At 35.8% G+C, this 13,749-nt stretch overlaps 1 protein-coding gene across 1 annotated transcript; it reads right to left on the bottom strand.

The window, feature by feature from the left end:
• Positions 1-572: 572 nt before the first annotated feature.
• Positions 573-3,604, bottom strand: LOC137740334 (malate dehydrogenase, glyoxysomal-like). The gene is made up of 8 exons (XM_068480199.1): positions 3,139-3,604; positions 2,720-3,034; positions 2,546-2,635; positions 2,367-2,450; positions 1,455-1,490; positions 1,245-1,334; positions 1,048-1,142; positions 573-958 (listed from the first exon to the last, which is right to left on the bottom strand). Exons 1-8 carry the CDS (start codon positions 3,436-3,438, stop codon positions 886-888), a joined length of 1,083 nt encoding a protein of 360 aa, XP_068336300.1. The 5' UTR covers positions 3,439-3,604; the 3' UTR covers positions 573-885.
• Positions 3,605-13,749: the final 10,145 nt, after the last annotated feature.

Raw genomic sequence — 13,749 nt, 5'->3', positions numbered from 1 at the left:
TGACAAGTTTAACGCGTTTATTTGATCATCTGCTAAACGGGCTGATCGTGCCACTGTCGAGAAACATATTTAATCATCGTCGTGTTCGGGATTGGAAGGTCCAGAGTAACAAGTGTGTCATGTTTGAGTTCACCCTAATCTGTCCGTGTCCAAATCATGTCAACGCGAATTGACCCGTGAACAGGGACACCCCAAACTCTTGGGATAATTATATTCTCTTCATAGAATTAGCGCAGCTGTCTGAAAATAACCAGTACAGTAGTCCAAGCATGTTCAAAGTTAGGTTGGCTTCACATTTTCTACTCTTCATCTCTTCAGGCTTGTATTTAACCAGACAAGACCGAGCCGGACCGAGGACTCCCTTGAAATTGGGGTTCTCCTGGAGATGGACCACTCCTCCACGACACATGCATCCCTTTCCCATTTTCAAACGGAAAATGCAGGCGTGGAGGAGCGGCACTTTCCCCGAACTCAGTTGCAAGCTACCCCCCCCCCCCCCCCCCCCTTGATGCCCAAGTTTATTTGAAAAATACAGTCGAAATCCAAACAAAATCTCAACCCAAGGCAAGAACGAGAAAAATACCGTTTTCCTTTTTTCTTTGGGTTACAACAAACATTACATTTCACTTCAATCTTGGGTGGATATCAGTGAATTTAAAGAAGATCAATTGCTACCTGCATACATTTTATTTTGAGGAACGTGGTTGAGTACCATACCATATATGCCACAACTCAAGGAGTTGTAGAGAGCCTCTTAGTTCGCATTTAATTGATTGATTCCCTACGGTTTATTTTCTGTCAACGTGATGTTGAGAAAGGGTATCAAGGGACCATCTAAATTCTAAAACGGTTTCATCTCCAACGTAAAGTAGTAACCACACCTTTTCATTTTCTGATGAAAGAAACCCCCTTCTGAATGCTTGTTGCTAGTTCTCTCTTTGCCTTCTCCAAGCCGGCCCTGTTTTGTATACTCAGAAAAATGTAAAACTTGTTGAAAGGAACAAGGCAAGTCAATTATAAGGGCTCAAAACAGGTAAAATTACTGACCTCTCATACTCATTCAGGGGACCAAGAGGGTATATTCCCTCAGCTCCAGTACGGCCAAGCCGTACCTTGGATGCAAAGAAGGGAAGTTCAGTAACCTACAGTAGGAATGCATTCCTTGTTTGCTATAAAAAGAACAGAGACAAGTTTATGAGATACACTCGGTCCATGCGAAGTCAAATAGAATGCTAGTAACATGCCTGAGAAGCCACAAATGCACATTCGACTATGCCAGCATCTCCTCGCAAGCCTCGGAGGCATGCATCTGCAAATTTAACAGCAGCATATGCCTGTATTTGTTTTCACTTGTAAGATTAACATGGATCCAAACAGCTAGAAACAAGGACTTGTGAAGAAATGGTGAACCAAAAATAAACTAAGCCAAAGAAAGAACTGTTAAAATTACTAACCATTGATAATGTTGCAGAACCAGCTCCAGCTTTTGCCTGAAAACAATGTCAAAATTGCCTAGTCAACTAACACTCTTGAGTCTCAAAATAAAATGGCAGCATGAGATTGCAAAAGGTTTTGAAGCAAGGCACCATTTATTAAACTTCCAATTATGTAAAAGAGACACTTAACTCCTCTAAAAGATGAAACTATAGTATTATTGTCATCATGGACTTAACTAAACAATCACAAAAGCTAAGTAGTGTGTCAAAGGACCATTTGAGTATTGAGCACACTTATTAGTAGCCTAGAGACAGTAAAGCAGGTTTCTATACGAAGCAAAAGAGAATTCCAAGACTACTTAACCCTTTGCATAAGATCATATTACAAACTTCAGGAATCCATGCCTACACACACTGAGGGAATAGCCAAAACTCTCAACACCATATGCATCCATTTACCAGGACATTATTTGTTCGCATCCTAAATGGTAATTCGTTGAGGAGCTAGCTCGTGATAACTAAATACCTTATCCGACCCTGTTCAATGAATATCACGTTGCAAACCCTAAATTGCACCTATTGCTGTACCATAACAACAAACAACTACAGCCACTCAGTTTCTCAAGATCCTTATGGCTTTTCAGCCTCCACTTCATTTAATTATCCCACCTGTTAAAGCATCTTCTGAGTTACTTTCTCAAAGTATAGAACTTATAATTCTTCCAAACTACTGTCTACCAGGTGTTGGGGCTGTATAACTAATTTCCAACACTTGTTCTTTGAAATTATTCTATAAATCCTATTCATTAAAAAAATAACAAATAAGAGGAAAAATCTATGATTATTTCCTTCACTTGAAGTAATGTAGAGTGTCAATGTAATACCAAATAACAAGCAACCACTCAAGAACCTTAGCATTTTGTTACTCACCTCCACAACCTCAGTTCCACCATTCTGTATGCGATACGTTAGATCATCAACTTCTTTCGGGGTGAAAGAACATGGAGGCTTAACCTGCATAAAGCAATAGCAAGAATGGATTCAAATAAACTCTATACCAACCTGTAAACAGACACATAGTTGATAATCTGAAAATAAGCAGTCCCTACCTGAGACAGAAGAGGCAAAATTGTAACCCCTGCATGACCCCCAACAACGGGAACATCGACGTCCCTAGGATCAAGTCCCAAAACCTCTGCCTGCAATCATATTTCATAATCTGTAACCAAAACGCGCAATTGGGTATCAATAAAAACATGATAATTGAGTTACTAAATGCATACCACAAAAGTATTGGCTCTAACAACATCAAGCATGGTAACTCCCAACAGTTTCTTAGGGTCAAAGGTACCGGCTTTTTTTAAAACTTCAGCAGCAATGGGAACAGTGGAGTTCACAGGGTTGCTAATCACGTTAACAATGGCGTTCGGACAGCACCTGGCGATTGCTTCACTGATCGTCTTGACAATTCCGGCATTGATGTTAAACAAATCGTCCCTTGTCATTCCGGGTTTTCGAGGCACGCCGGCCGGGATGATCACCAGTTCCATTCCGGTTAGCGCTTCGTCCAGCTGCTGCTGCCCCAAAAACCCGCGCACCTACAAAACTCAATAACCCAGTTTTACAAGTTTCGAAATTTGTGAATTGAAATCGATGAATCAAAACAAATATGAAATTTGGAGTTTGGAGTTTGGGAGCTTACGACGGCGCCGGTGTCCATGTGGCTGATATCGGAGGTGACGCCGGGGGTGTTGACGACGTCGTATACGTGGAGAACGGAGATCAAAGGGTTCATCTTCATCAACATGGCGAGAGGCTGGCCTATGCCGCCGGCTGCTCCGAGTATGGCTACTTTGTAACCAGCGGTACCGCCTTTGGCGCGGCAATTCAAGCGGCTAACAGTGGCAGCGTTCTCCATCTGGATATTTGGAGGGTCCAGATGGGCGGAGATTCTAGCAATCCGTTGATTCACGTTGACTTCTGAGCTAGGATGCTGCTGCATCGTATGATCTTGTGAGGGGAAATTGATCTGATCGTCGATAAATAAATGAACAGAGAGGGAGATGGAGAGGGTGAGTGATGACGTGAAAGCTTTGCTGGGAAATTTGGAAGTCTGGAATATGGAAACTGATCTTATCCCAAGTTGAAGTTCCCAAAAACCAATAATACGACCGATCCGAACTTTCTGACTTCTGGCGCTTCACAGCCCGGACCTGGCTTCTCATCCCATACACTCTCATCTCTCCTATTTGTGCGATTACGGTTAAGTCACGTCAATATTTTATATCACTATTGTTTTTTATCTTATTATATCCGTGAAAAAAATAGATAAATTAGAATTAGATGCCTCATGTTAGATTTTTCTAAATTAAACATATGTTATTTTTCAACGTTTGATTAAAGTGCTTTTACTTTTAATTAAACTTTATATTCCAAGTATATTCTTAATTTAAGTATTTTATAAATTCTTTTAAATCCATTTCTATGTAAAATAAAAAAAAAATGCACTCAATAATATTCATTAATTTATTGCTATTTTTATGGAATCTCATACCTTCCTCAATTTAAGGATTCAATTATAACTACTGGGGTTCAAGATTAATGGGATGAAATATAGTTTTTCCAATTTCCAACTCAACATTTTATATAGATTATAAAAAAAAAAACAAGAGTTCGTTTATAATTAAAATTGAGATGTAGACTAGACTGCCTAATTTCATGCAATTGAAAATAAATTTGAATTTTTCAACAACTACTTATAGTAGACACGTGAACTAAGAGTTTTCACATTTTTATTTTTATTTAAAATGAGTCCTTATTCCAATAATTAATTATTAAGAGTTGACAAAATATTTTTTAGTGCAATGTTTTAATGTGAAAAGTTATCTTTTTTTTTTTTGTTACACAACTTACACATAACATACAATAAGTTTTGTACGTACCAAAATAAAGATAATACAACGTACTAATAACTTGGTACGTACTAACTAAAGAATTGCATAATGTACCAAAAGCAATATTTTATAACGTATCAAAATACTAATACGTACCCAGATTAAATTTATATAACGTACCAATAACGTACCAAATGATTGCTACATTATATTTAATATACCTGTTTGGTATGTTATATTTGATATATGTGCATGTTATATTTCATAATTGTATGTTAATAGGTATCTTATATTTGTAGATATGACCTTTGATTTTCCTTAAAGCCCTTAATGAGATCGCATGGCCTAATAGTGTGATATTCGGGTTCATATGAGTAAGTATGAAGGTACATGAATGTGTAATAAGGAATCTATCCCCATCTGATAATTGTTCGATAGAATGAGATATGCCTCAAAGCCACTTGAAGATTCATCTTGGAAATCTCTAGCAGAGTAGATGTTGATCAATCTATATTGGTAAGAAATCATTTAACATGAGATTCATCATGGTGATTATAGATGACTGTTCATGATTTGACTTTAATTCCATATCACATAAATCTTGATCAAGATATGAATGATAAAAGAACTTAATTGCCTTGTAACTACAATTAAGTTCGAAATAGTATTATGATTAATTTGCATACACTTTTACTAATTTGGGTAGCCATGACAAGTTGCTAAATGTCACTCATTATTTGTGTAATTAATTTCATTGTCAGCATTAGCTAGAACCTAAGAGGTCACACACATATGATAAATTCTTAGAACATTATATGGATGATGATTACAAATAATTAATTGTTAATTATATTGGATTAATTACTTTGGTTTACTAGACATGATTTAAATTAAATAGGCAATGAGCCTTATTTAATTCAAAGGGGTCCAAGTCATAAATCCAAAGTGGGTAAGTGAGTGGGATTGGAGTGTGGGATAAAACCCAACCGCCAAACCCTAAGGAGGTGCTGCAATAAATACTCCTTGTGTTCTCTTAATGTGCGCAATGCAAAAGTTGTTTAGTTTTCTCCCTCAAATAAAAGGGAGAGAAAACCCTATGCCAAAACACCTTAGTGCCGCCCATTTTATACTAATCCAAGTGAGATATAGTGTTCTCATATTTAAATCAATCACTCTATCATCCAACGCTAGATTTATCAATGTGGATGATCTTAGAGACTCAACACTTGGGGAGTTTCACGTGATCAATCATGAAGAGGAAGATTGCAAGCATAGGGATGATCCAATCATGCGTCGTGCACGTGGCTAGATATTCAAGTAGGTTAATCTCTTCTACTTCTTTGTTTGTTGCTTGATCAATTACAATGAACCAAATATATAATTGGCATAACATATTGTATGTTTTTATTATTACTTTTCACTGCGTATTTGATTAGTTGAATTAAACTATTTCCAATAATATGCCTGGAAACCGAACAATAACCTCTATCAAATACTTATTATTCTTCTACAAGTTTTAGTAATTATTCTTCCTTAGCCAGCAAGGCAATCTGAACATGTCGAATTAACATTAAGATCTGGAGATCGTTCAAACACGAATTGCACTTTCTCATCCTTAATCCGATCAATGTGTCAAAAGCAAGTCTTAGAGTAAAAGATTTTTCATGGGTGTTAGACTTGAAGTCCGAATACGGTGGTAATCTGATTATCGCAGTCAAATTTTTTGTAAACACTAAGCTTAGGAGATAGCATTTTTCGTTGCAATGTTATCAAGGCGAGCTTAAAGTTATATCATAGGCATACAAACTTAATCGTGTTTAACTCCACGACTCAAACTCCGAAGTTGGTTTACTTTGAAAAATTGTTCGATTAAACTTTATTCCATGATAAGAAAGTAGAGGATGAAATGTCCTAAGTATTTTACCCTAACAAGATCAATCACTTGAGTAAATAACACTTAGCAAAAATGTGTGAGCAAGTTTTTATCAGATAGAATAATCAAAGTCCCATAAATAGGGAAAAATGAGTACAATTTCGGTGGAGACAAGCCCTCACCCCTGATGCAAAATTTCTCTAATCCATTATTTTCCAATAGAGATCCTTGTTGTTGCAGCTTGCCTAGCTCACTTTAAGAGGATGCCGAGAAGGCTTCAATGAAGAAGAACCTGCTCAAGAATCTTGTCACTCTGCTCAAGTTAAACTCGCATGCAAAGATTGCGAGGAGGATGTCGCATTTGGCTAAGGAGCATAGTATGAAGCTAAGAAAGGGAAACTTGATAAGGGAAATGAATTCACCCTTAAAAAGTTGTTGATCATCCTTATTTCATTCAATAATTCCTCATAACAACGAATAAGTGTATCTCTAATTTCTTGACTACGTATCCTAATCATTGAAGACTCAAAGTGAGGGATGGGTTCAAGCAGTGAAATATTGAGAAAAATCATGTTTTCATCAGAAATATGGAACAAAAAAAAAAGATTTAGAAGAAGCAGAAGCGAACTTGTTCTACTTATAGAAGATTTTATGAGTAATCTCAACATTGAATCCAAAGAGTTTTTGTGTTGACATCTATTGTCTGATAGCCGGAATTACTAGGAGATGGTGAAAAGCAACCCTTCGCTCCTCATGTGTGCGAGAAGTGAAGTTTTTTCATCATTGTCATCTTAAAGTCATAGCTTTCGAGGCCCCACATCTAAATCTGGAACACCTCAATTACCATGCAACAGTAACGAGGTTAGAATGCCACATGTTAGAAGAAATTAAACATTATGTATTTCGATTTACTTTGACAGGTATGGTCTTTGGATAACTATTCATCCTCTAGAGCCCATTTAGATACATAGTTAAGAGTAATTGTGAGACCATGATTTTGTAGGGCTGCAAAAGAAGGATCAAAATACAATATCTCAGAAGTTTGGTCAATAAACTCAACAGCTCTGATCAAACTAAGCTACACAAATGGACCAACGATGCAACAATCATATAAGTTTTCTATATTCATGGAGATTCTTACAATCTGGAGATTAGTGTGCATCACAAGTAATCACACTCCTACGATGCAATATCTCCTCTTAGATATCCTCTTGGATTCTCCTTGTTTAATATGGATTTTATATCCCAAAAAACTCTATGTCGACTAGTGTAAAAACACTCTTCTAAGATTCCCCTCTAGCAACACAGTTCAATATAAGCGATTTGATCACAAGCACTAATACATTGTTGAAAATATGTACTATAGAAAATGTGAAAGATCATAATTTTAATCTATATTTTATAAACCATATGATTTGACAATTGATGATTTTTTTTTTTTACCTTTTTTTAATACTTGAAGAAGTAATTCAACGATCAACTACCAGATCATGTGATTTACGGTTAAAAAAATGAATCTCCCTACCATCACCTATAAAATATTGGAGTAGGATTCTCTCCCCTCCTAATCTCTCTCCCCTTCCATCCCTTCTTATTTAAACGGTTGTGATTACGCCACGTCTACATCTTGTTTTGAAATTTTTATATAGAAAATAAGACAAAAGTGTGAGAGGAGGGGATGAAAGGGGATGGTAATAGGAGGGGGAGAATCTTACCCCATTTCCAATGAATTGGAAAAGTTAAATAAAAAAGTTATATTTGACCCAATTCCAATGTTCTTAAAAACAGCCTAGGCGGCCGCCTAGGTGCTAGGTGGTGGTGACCCGAGGCGTTTTCTTGCAAATCGGTTAGGCTCTAGGCGGGTGAGGCGGGCTAGGAGGCTAGGAGGTTTTTGTTGTTTTTTTTTTTTTTTTGAAATTAAAAAAAAAATTCCTATCTACATTACTATATTTCCTTATTTTCCTCCTATTTTGCATTTTGTGTGGTTTTAAATTGGGAACTTATTATACATGTGTCATTCTACAATACTACTCACTATGGTTCTATGACATATATGCTTAATGTGTTTTTAAATTTTGGACTTGTTAGATACTCTTTTTGCATTTTATTATTCTTTTATTATCTTATCCATGGATTTCATACAAGTTTAAATTTTTGTAAGTGTCAATATGCACTTATTTACAAGATATACAAGAAATTTACCTAAATCCGTCTAGGCCGCCTAGCCGCCTAGGTGCTAGGCGCCAGTCCGCCGCCCGACTAGCGCCTAGCGTTTTTTAAAACCTTGCTCAATTCGTCTCAAAAGTATCTATTAAGGTGGGGTCATATATGATTTTTGAGTTGATGTAAAGTTATATTTGACTTTGAATAGACTCTAAACTTAGGGGTGGGCATTTGAAATTGTGATGCCAAAACCATACTAATATTCTCACATACTGTCTCGATACAATTGAGTTTTTTATATAACGAAGTATTTACACTAAGGGGTGGAAAATTGGTTTCGAACTCGTCATTCACAAGATTTGAACCTAAAACTTCTCACTTACAATTGAAAAGGAATACAACTAAACTATAATACTAAATAACAATACAACTCAATTTTCTTAAAGAAATTTCCAAAATTATCGTACTTTAGATTCTGGAAATGATTCATTCAGACTCATAAGCCCACAACCATTTTTTGGGCCTCCAGAAAATACCCCATTCTTCATTCTTGTATTTCATAAGATGGAGCCCAATTTTCTAAACCCTAAAAATAAAGACCAGTTAAAAAATACTTTTTTTTTTTTTTTGAGCAAAAGGATATTATCTACATTAAGGGGGTGTGAGAATGAACCAAGTCTCACAATGAGCTAGCAATAATGTGGTTCAAATTCTCCTTTAGAAAAAATCAAACAGAAGGCTTATTACTTACAAGTAAAGATGAATATCAGTATAATGTAGTACTAAAACGCGACTAGTTAAGAATTAGATATAAGGAGATTCAAAGTTTGAGGAGAATAGAACACACTTCACATCAAGGTTTAGGAAAATAGTTGAGTCCTGTCTTTGGTGGCAAGCCTTTGCCCTTGATTGCCAATCAAAAGATAAAACTCATCCTTTATGAAGGAAACCGGTTGAAAGAACATATCGCACATCTTGTGGCTTTGTAATGTCGCCTAAACCATCCTTTAAGCTCTTTGATAGGAATGTTTTTGGGCTGCATAAACCATCATTTGTACCTTGCTAATGTCTCCTGAATTTCATCACCAAATATGTCTCTTAGGTTCATCTATCTAATGTTTTGTAATGCATTTCTTATTAATTTTGCTTGAATTGGTTAGTACATGATAATCGCTCATCCAAACATAACATAATTAATCTTTGAGTGCCCTAGTAAATTTAATTTTAAATTACTAGCCTAAGTGTTAAGAGTAAGACGAATGGTAAATCAAAATGCAAGCACAAATTCAGTTCTGCCCAGCAGGCTGTAAACTGTTTTGTCGGCCTTTTTGTTTCCATTGGTAGAGGCACTCGAAAAGCACTAAAATAATGAGCTTCTAGATTAACAGCACGTCGCTTTTGGTGTCTTATATTGTGGAGAACGTTTTGATGGGTTCCTTTGAAAATGTTGGTACTAGAGAATAATTGACGTTTAAGGCACAATACCACCACCAGTCGTGCTCCAATTTTTTTATGGATCAACTTAAAATCATGATTTCATAGCAATTGAAGATTATTTAATTAGTAAAAGTAAGATGTTAATTTTAATTAAGTTGAATATTGATTGTTTAACTCTATATGAACATATTGTCTAAAAAAAATTTTTTTTTTTTTTGAAAGGCCATTTTATTAGATCCGCACAGAGCTCCTAAAATGTCAGAGACCGGCCTGCCACCACCACCACCCTTTTATTGTCCACGGGGTGGATAATGGATATTTATTTATACTAACTTAAATAACTCACAAATGTCACTTAGTACTACGATCTAGTGGTATTTTTCTTCAATTGTAAGTGAGAGGTCTTAAGTTCGATTCTTGCCAAAGACAAATTTGAACCACATTATTGCTAGCTCATTGTGAGGCTAAACTCACCCTCTCTCTCTTAGCATAAATAAGATCGTTTGTTAAAAAAAATAAAACTCAAATAATCCCATCATTTCTTTTGGAAAAAGTACTATTTTTTGTTCATCCCTCATAGTACATTAGGTCGGTCTTTCCCTCTTCCTAATACGAGAATAATCATAATTAAATGGGTGAAAGGAAAGAAAGGCTTACTTTCTGTCTTACCAGAAAACGAAGTCATTGTACGATTGGAGTTGCAGGGACACTTGAAAAAAAAAATATTTTTCACCAATTGTATAATAACATGTAGTATTTCACTCCGTGTTCTGGGCACACTGAAAAGTTTTGCGTTTCACAGGCCAAATTTAACTGCATGGCCTAAAACAAATGCTTCTTCATTTTCCCATCTCGTTCTTCAGGCCCCAATCTATATAACCGTATCTCTCCCTCTCTCACTCTTCTCCCATAGTCTCTCTCTCTCCCTCTCTCTCTGTGAAGGAGAAAGAAGCTAGAGGGAAGAAGCCAGAAGAAGAAAATAAGGGAAGAAAAGAGACGGACTAAGTGGCGGGGTCCAGCTTTGGGCAAGCAAAGTCATCTCATCAGTAATGGCGCAAGACATAGAAGACAAGGACTACTTGTTTCTCCACCACCACCGCCCAATATTTCAAGTGCATTGACCAAAATGCCCTGCCCTACCCTACATATGAAGACATTCCATTGATCCATTGGGGCATGATCAGAGGTCACTTTCAAACAAATCCCAAGAAGGAAGAAGTGGTGGATCAATTAATGTAACTGATCTCTTATAGGGTTTGTGTAGAAAGAGTACCAACTCAAACAACACCATTCCTTGCTAGAAATTTTAGAGGCAGACAGGATGGAGCCAGGCAATTCTAATTACAGTTTTCTCATGTATTTTCTATTTGGTAGATTCCAAAGTAATTCTACATATTGTTATTGTTTAAGATTTATATATACATATACCAGCTACCCTTCAATTCTTTCTCTGTGTGATTCTTCTGACTTTGTTGAATATAAAGGAGGTGAAGAAGGGAATAAGATGGTTAAAGGGTTCGTTGGTTCGTCATCGTCTTCATGGGTGAAAAGTTCATGGAAAGTATAAACAATTTATAATCGAGGGATCTGGTTTAGTTCAGTATCTAATCTGATTTTTTTTCTCTCTTTTATTGTAATGATGATCGATATGTGCTGCTGCTGCTGCTGCTTTTTTTGCATTCTCTTTCTGATATTCACTTGAATTTCATCTGTTTAAATATGTATATGTAGTTAGATGTACTGGATTTATATAATGAACTAGAGGCTCCTATTGCTACCTAACAAATTAAGTCATGATTTTCTTATTATCCAAGTCATTATTGTGCGTTGATTAATTGTAATTAGATGATTGTGTGATCAGTTTGTTGGTTTTCTTTTAGATGACATTTTGTAGTATTTAGTATCTGATTGCAAGGATCAATATTCCAGACTAGAAAATTTCCGGCAAGTTTTCTTGAATCCCTCTACCTCCCTCCACCGGCTAGTATAGTTCCGAATTGAATGCAATATTTTTTGGGAGCAAAGGTTTTGTTGCGGGCACCAACTTATTTCAGCGTCTAGTACGTACATATAGATCGTTCGTCGTTGTTATTGTCAATCTTTATGTTTCAGATGAAACAAATATCAAGTAAATTATACATACTCGATACTGTAGATTGGTAATCAATACAGTGAGTGAATGACAGTCGAATTTAGACTCAGTAGCCTTGGCACTGCAATATGTCTGCACAGGATCGGTTTAACTTTTTGAAAATGAAGTTAACCTCGCCGACACTTTTGGGATTGTATTTCTGTAGAATGGATATTGTGCAAGTGTAAAATGCGTGATTTAAGTTTTTTTTTTTTTTACCTGCATCTCACGTGCTTTATATTAGGTTATATATTTTTCATGGGGGAATTTGATTTGATGATATTCATATATACTACAGTTTTGTATATACGTAGGGTACCATTGGAAACTGGGAAAATATATAGTTTGCTTCCCAGCACTTTCGTTTGTTCAAATATTTCTGCTGTCTACATATCTGTTGGTGTTTATTTTAGGGTTCTTGGTTCTTTCAAGTATTTCAGAATTGAAAGTGGCCATCAATTGTTGAGACTTTGTTATTATTTTGAGGAATAATATATATATTATTCATATGCTTGCTCTATTACAGCCGTGTGTTCTAGGGCAGTACGTATATGTTTTCTTGTCTGGCATCTTTCTGTCATGTTGTATATATTTCAGGGAATCCACGGTCAAGAAATGCGGCAATTTTCAATAATATTTTGCGCACGGTGATATGAATCAACCATTTGAAGAAAAAAAAATAGGATAACTAGTAGTAAGTTACGGTTATTCATTATTTTCGGACCTAGAGAGATTATGGAGAATTTTAGTTTATTCATGGCCTCAATCAATCATTTGCATGTACGAGCATAAAACTCATCATTTTATGTGTTTTTGCTATTTTTCAAGACAATCTATATATGTACGAACATCAACAAGGACATTTTTGCATAAACATCAGGGAACTAACTCCATTTTTAACAAAAAGATAAGTGAAATTCTAACTTAAATATGTAACATGGAAAGTTGATCAAACGATCCCCCTGGATAAAAATAAAACCCTATTTTTTTTTCTCTTTTTTTTTTTTTTTTTTTTTTTACAAGACTTTGCATCTACAGTTTCTAATGATTTTATTGGTGATTGTAGTTTTTGAGTTTTCCGAAAGACCATCAAGACGATAGGACGTCAATAATTATTTAGTCTAGTAGCAGTAAATTTGTATTCATTATAAGATGTCTACGATTCACATTTTATGGACAAAAAATTGTTGAATTAAAAAGAAAAAGACGGACAAATGATTGATTGTTCTTGTAGTTAGGATCTTTTTTTTCAATTCAGTGTGTTTTGGGTTCAAACCCTTTACTAGATTATGATAGTTTATACTGAGAATATGATGAATGAAATTTATATTCATAAACCTTAGTGTTCCGACAAAAATAAAGAAACCTGAGTACAATTAAGCAAGCGTAATTTGGGCCTTTCCGCAGGACCTCAGAGAGCAACGCAACAAATGTTGGCCCAAATTTTGTTTCGGAAGTCTCTCCCCGAATCTTTTGCTGTAGGGGAATTGAACTGTTGTTTTGTTTGTGCGAGAGCGTCCGACCACAAACAAGAACAAACAACCGTAGTTAACCCAAAATACCGGCGTGGTACCGATCAAAGGCTTTCCGGCAGTTTTGTATAATTCTTAGAACTCAAGCAATGGACAAGAGAGTAAAGTATGCGTTATAGTGTTACTATATATGAGACCTAGATGAGGATATTTAAACTAGTTCAGAGAGTAAAGTATGCGTTATAGTGTTAGCATATATGAGACCTAGATGAGGATATTTATACTAGTTCAGAGAGACCCTTTTTAGGTATAGAATTTGTAATAATCGGGAAATTTCTAAATG

Source organism: Pyrus communis, chromosome 1 (genome assembly GCF_963583255.1).
Source record: "Pyrus communis chromosome 1, drPyrComm1.1, whole genome shotgun sequence".
NCBI lineage: Eukaryota > Viridiplantae > Streptophyta > Magnoliopsida > Rosales > Rosaceae > Pyrus > Pyrus communis.
The sequence above is the reverse complement of the archived record's forward strand: the minus strand, read 5'-3'. Positions and strand labels throughout refer to the sequence as shown.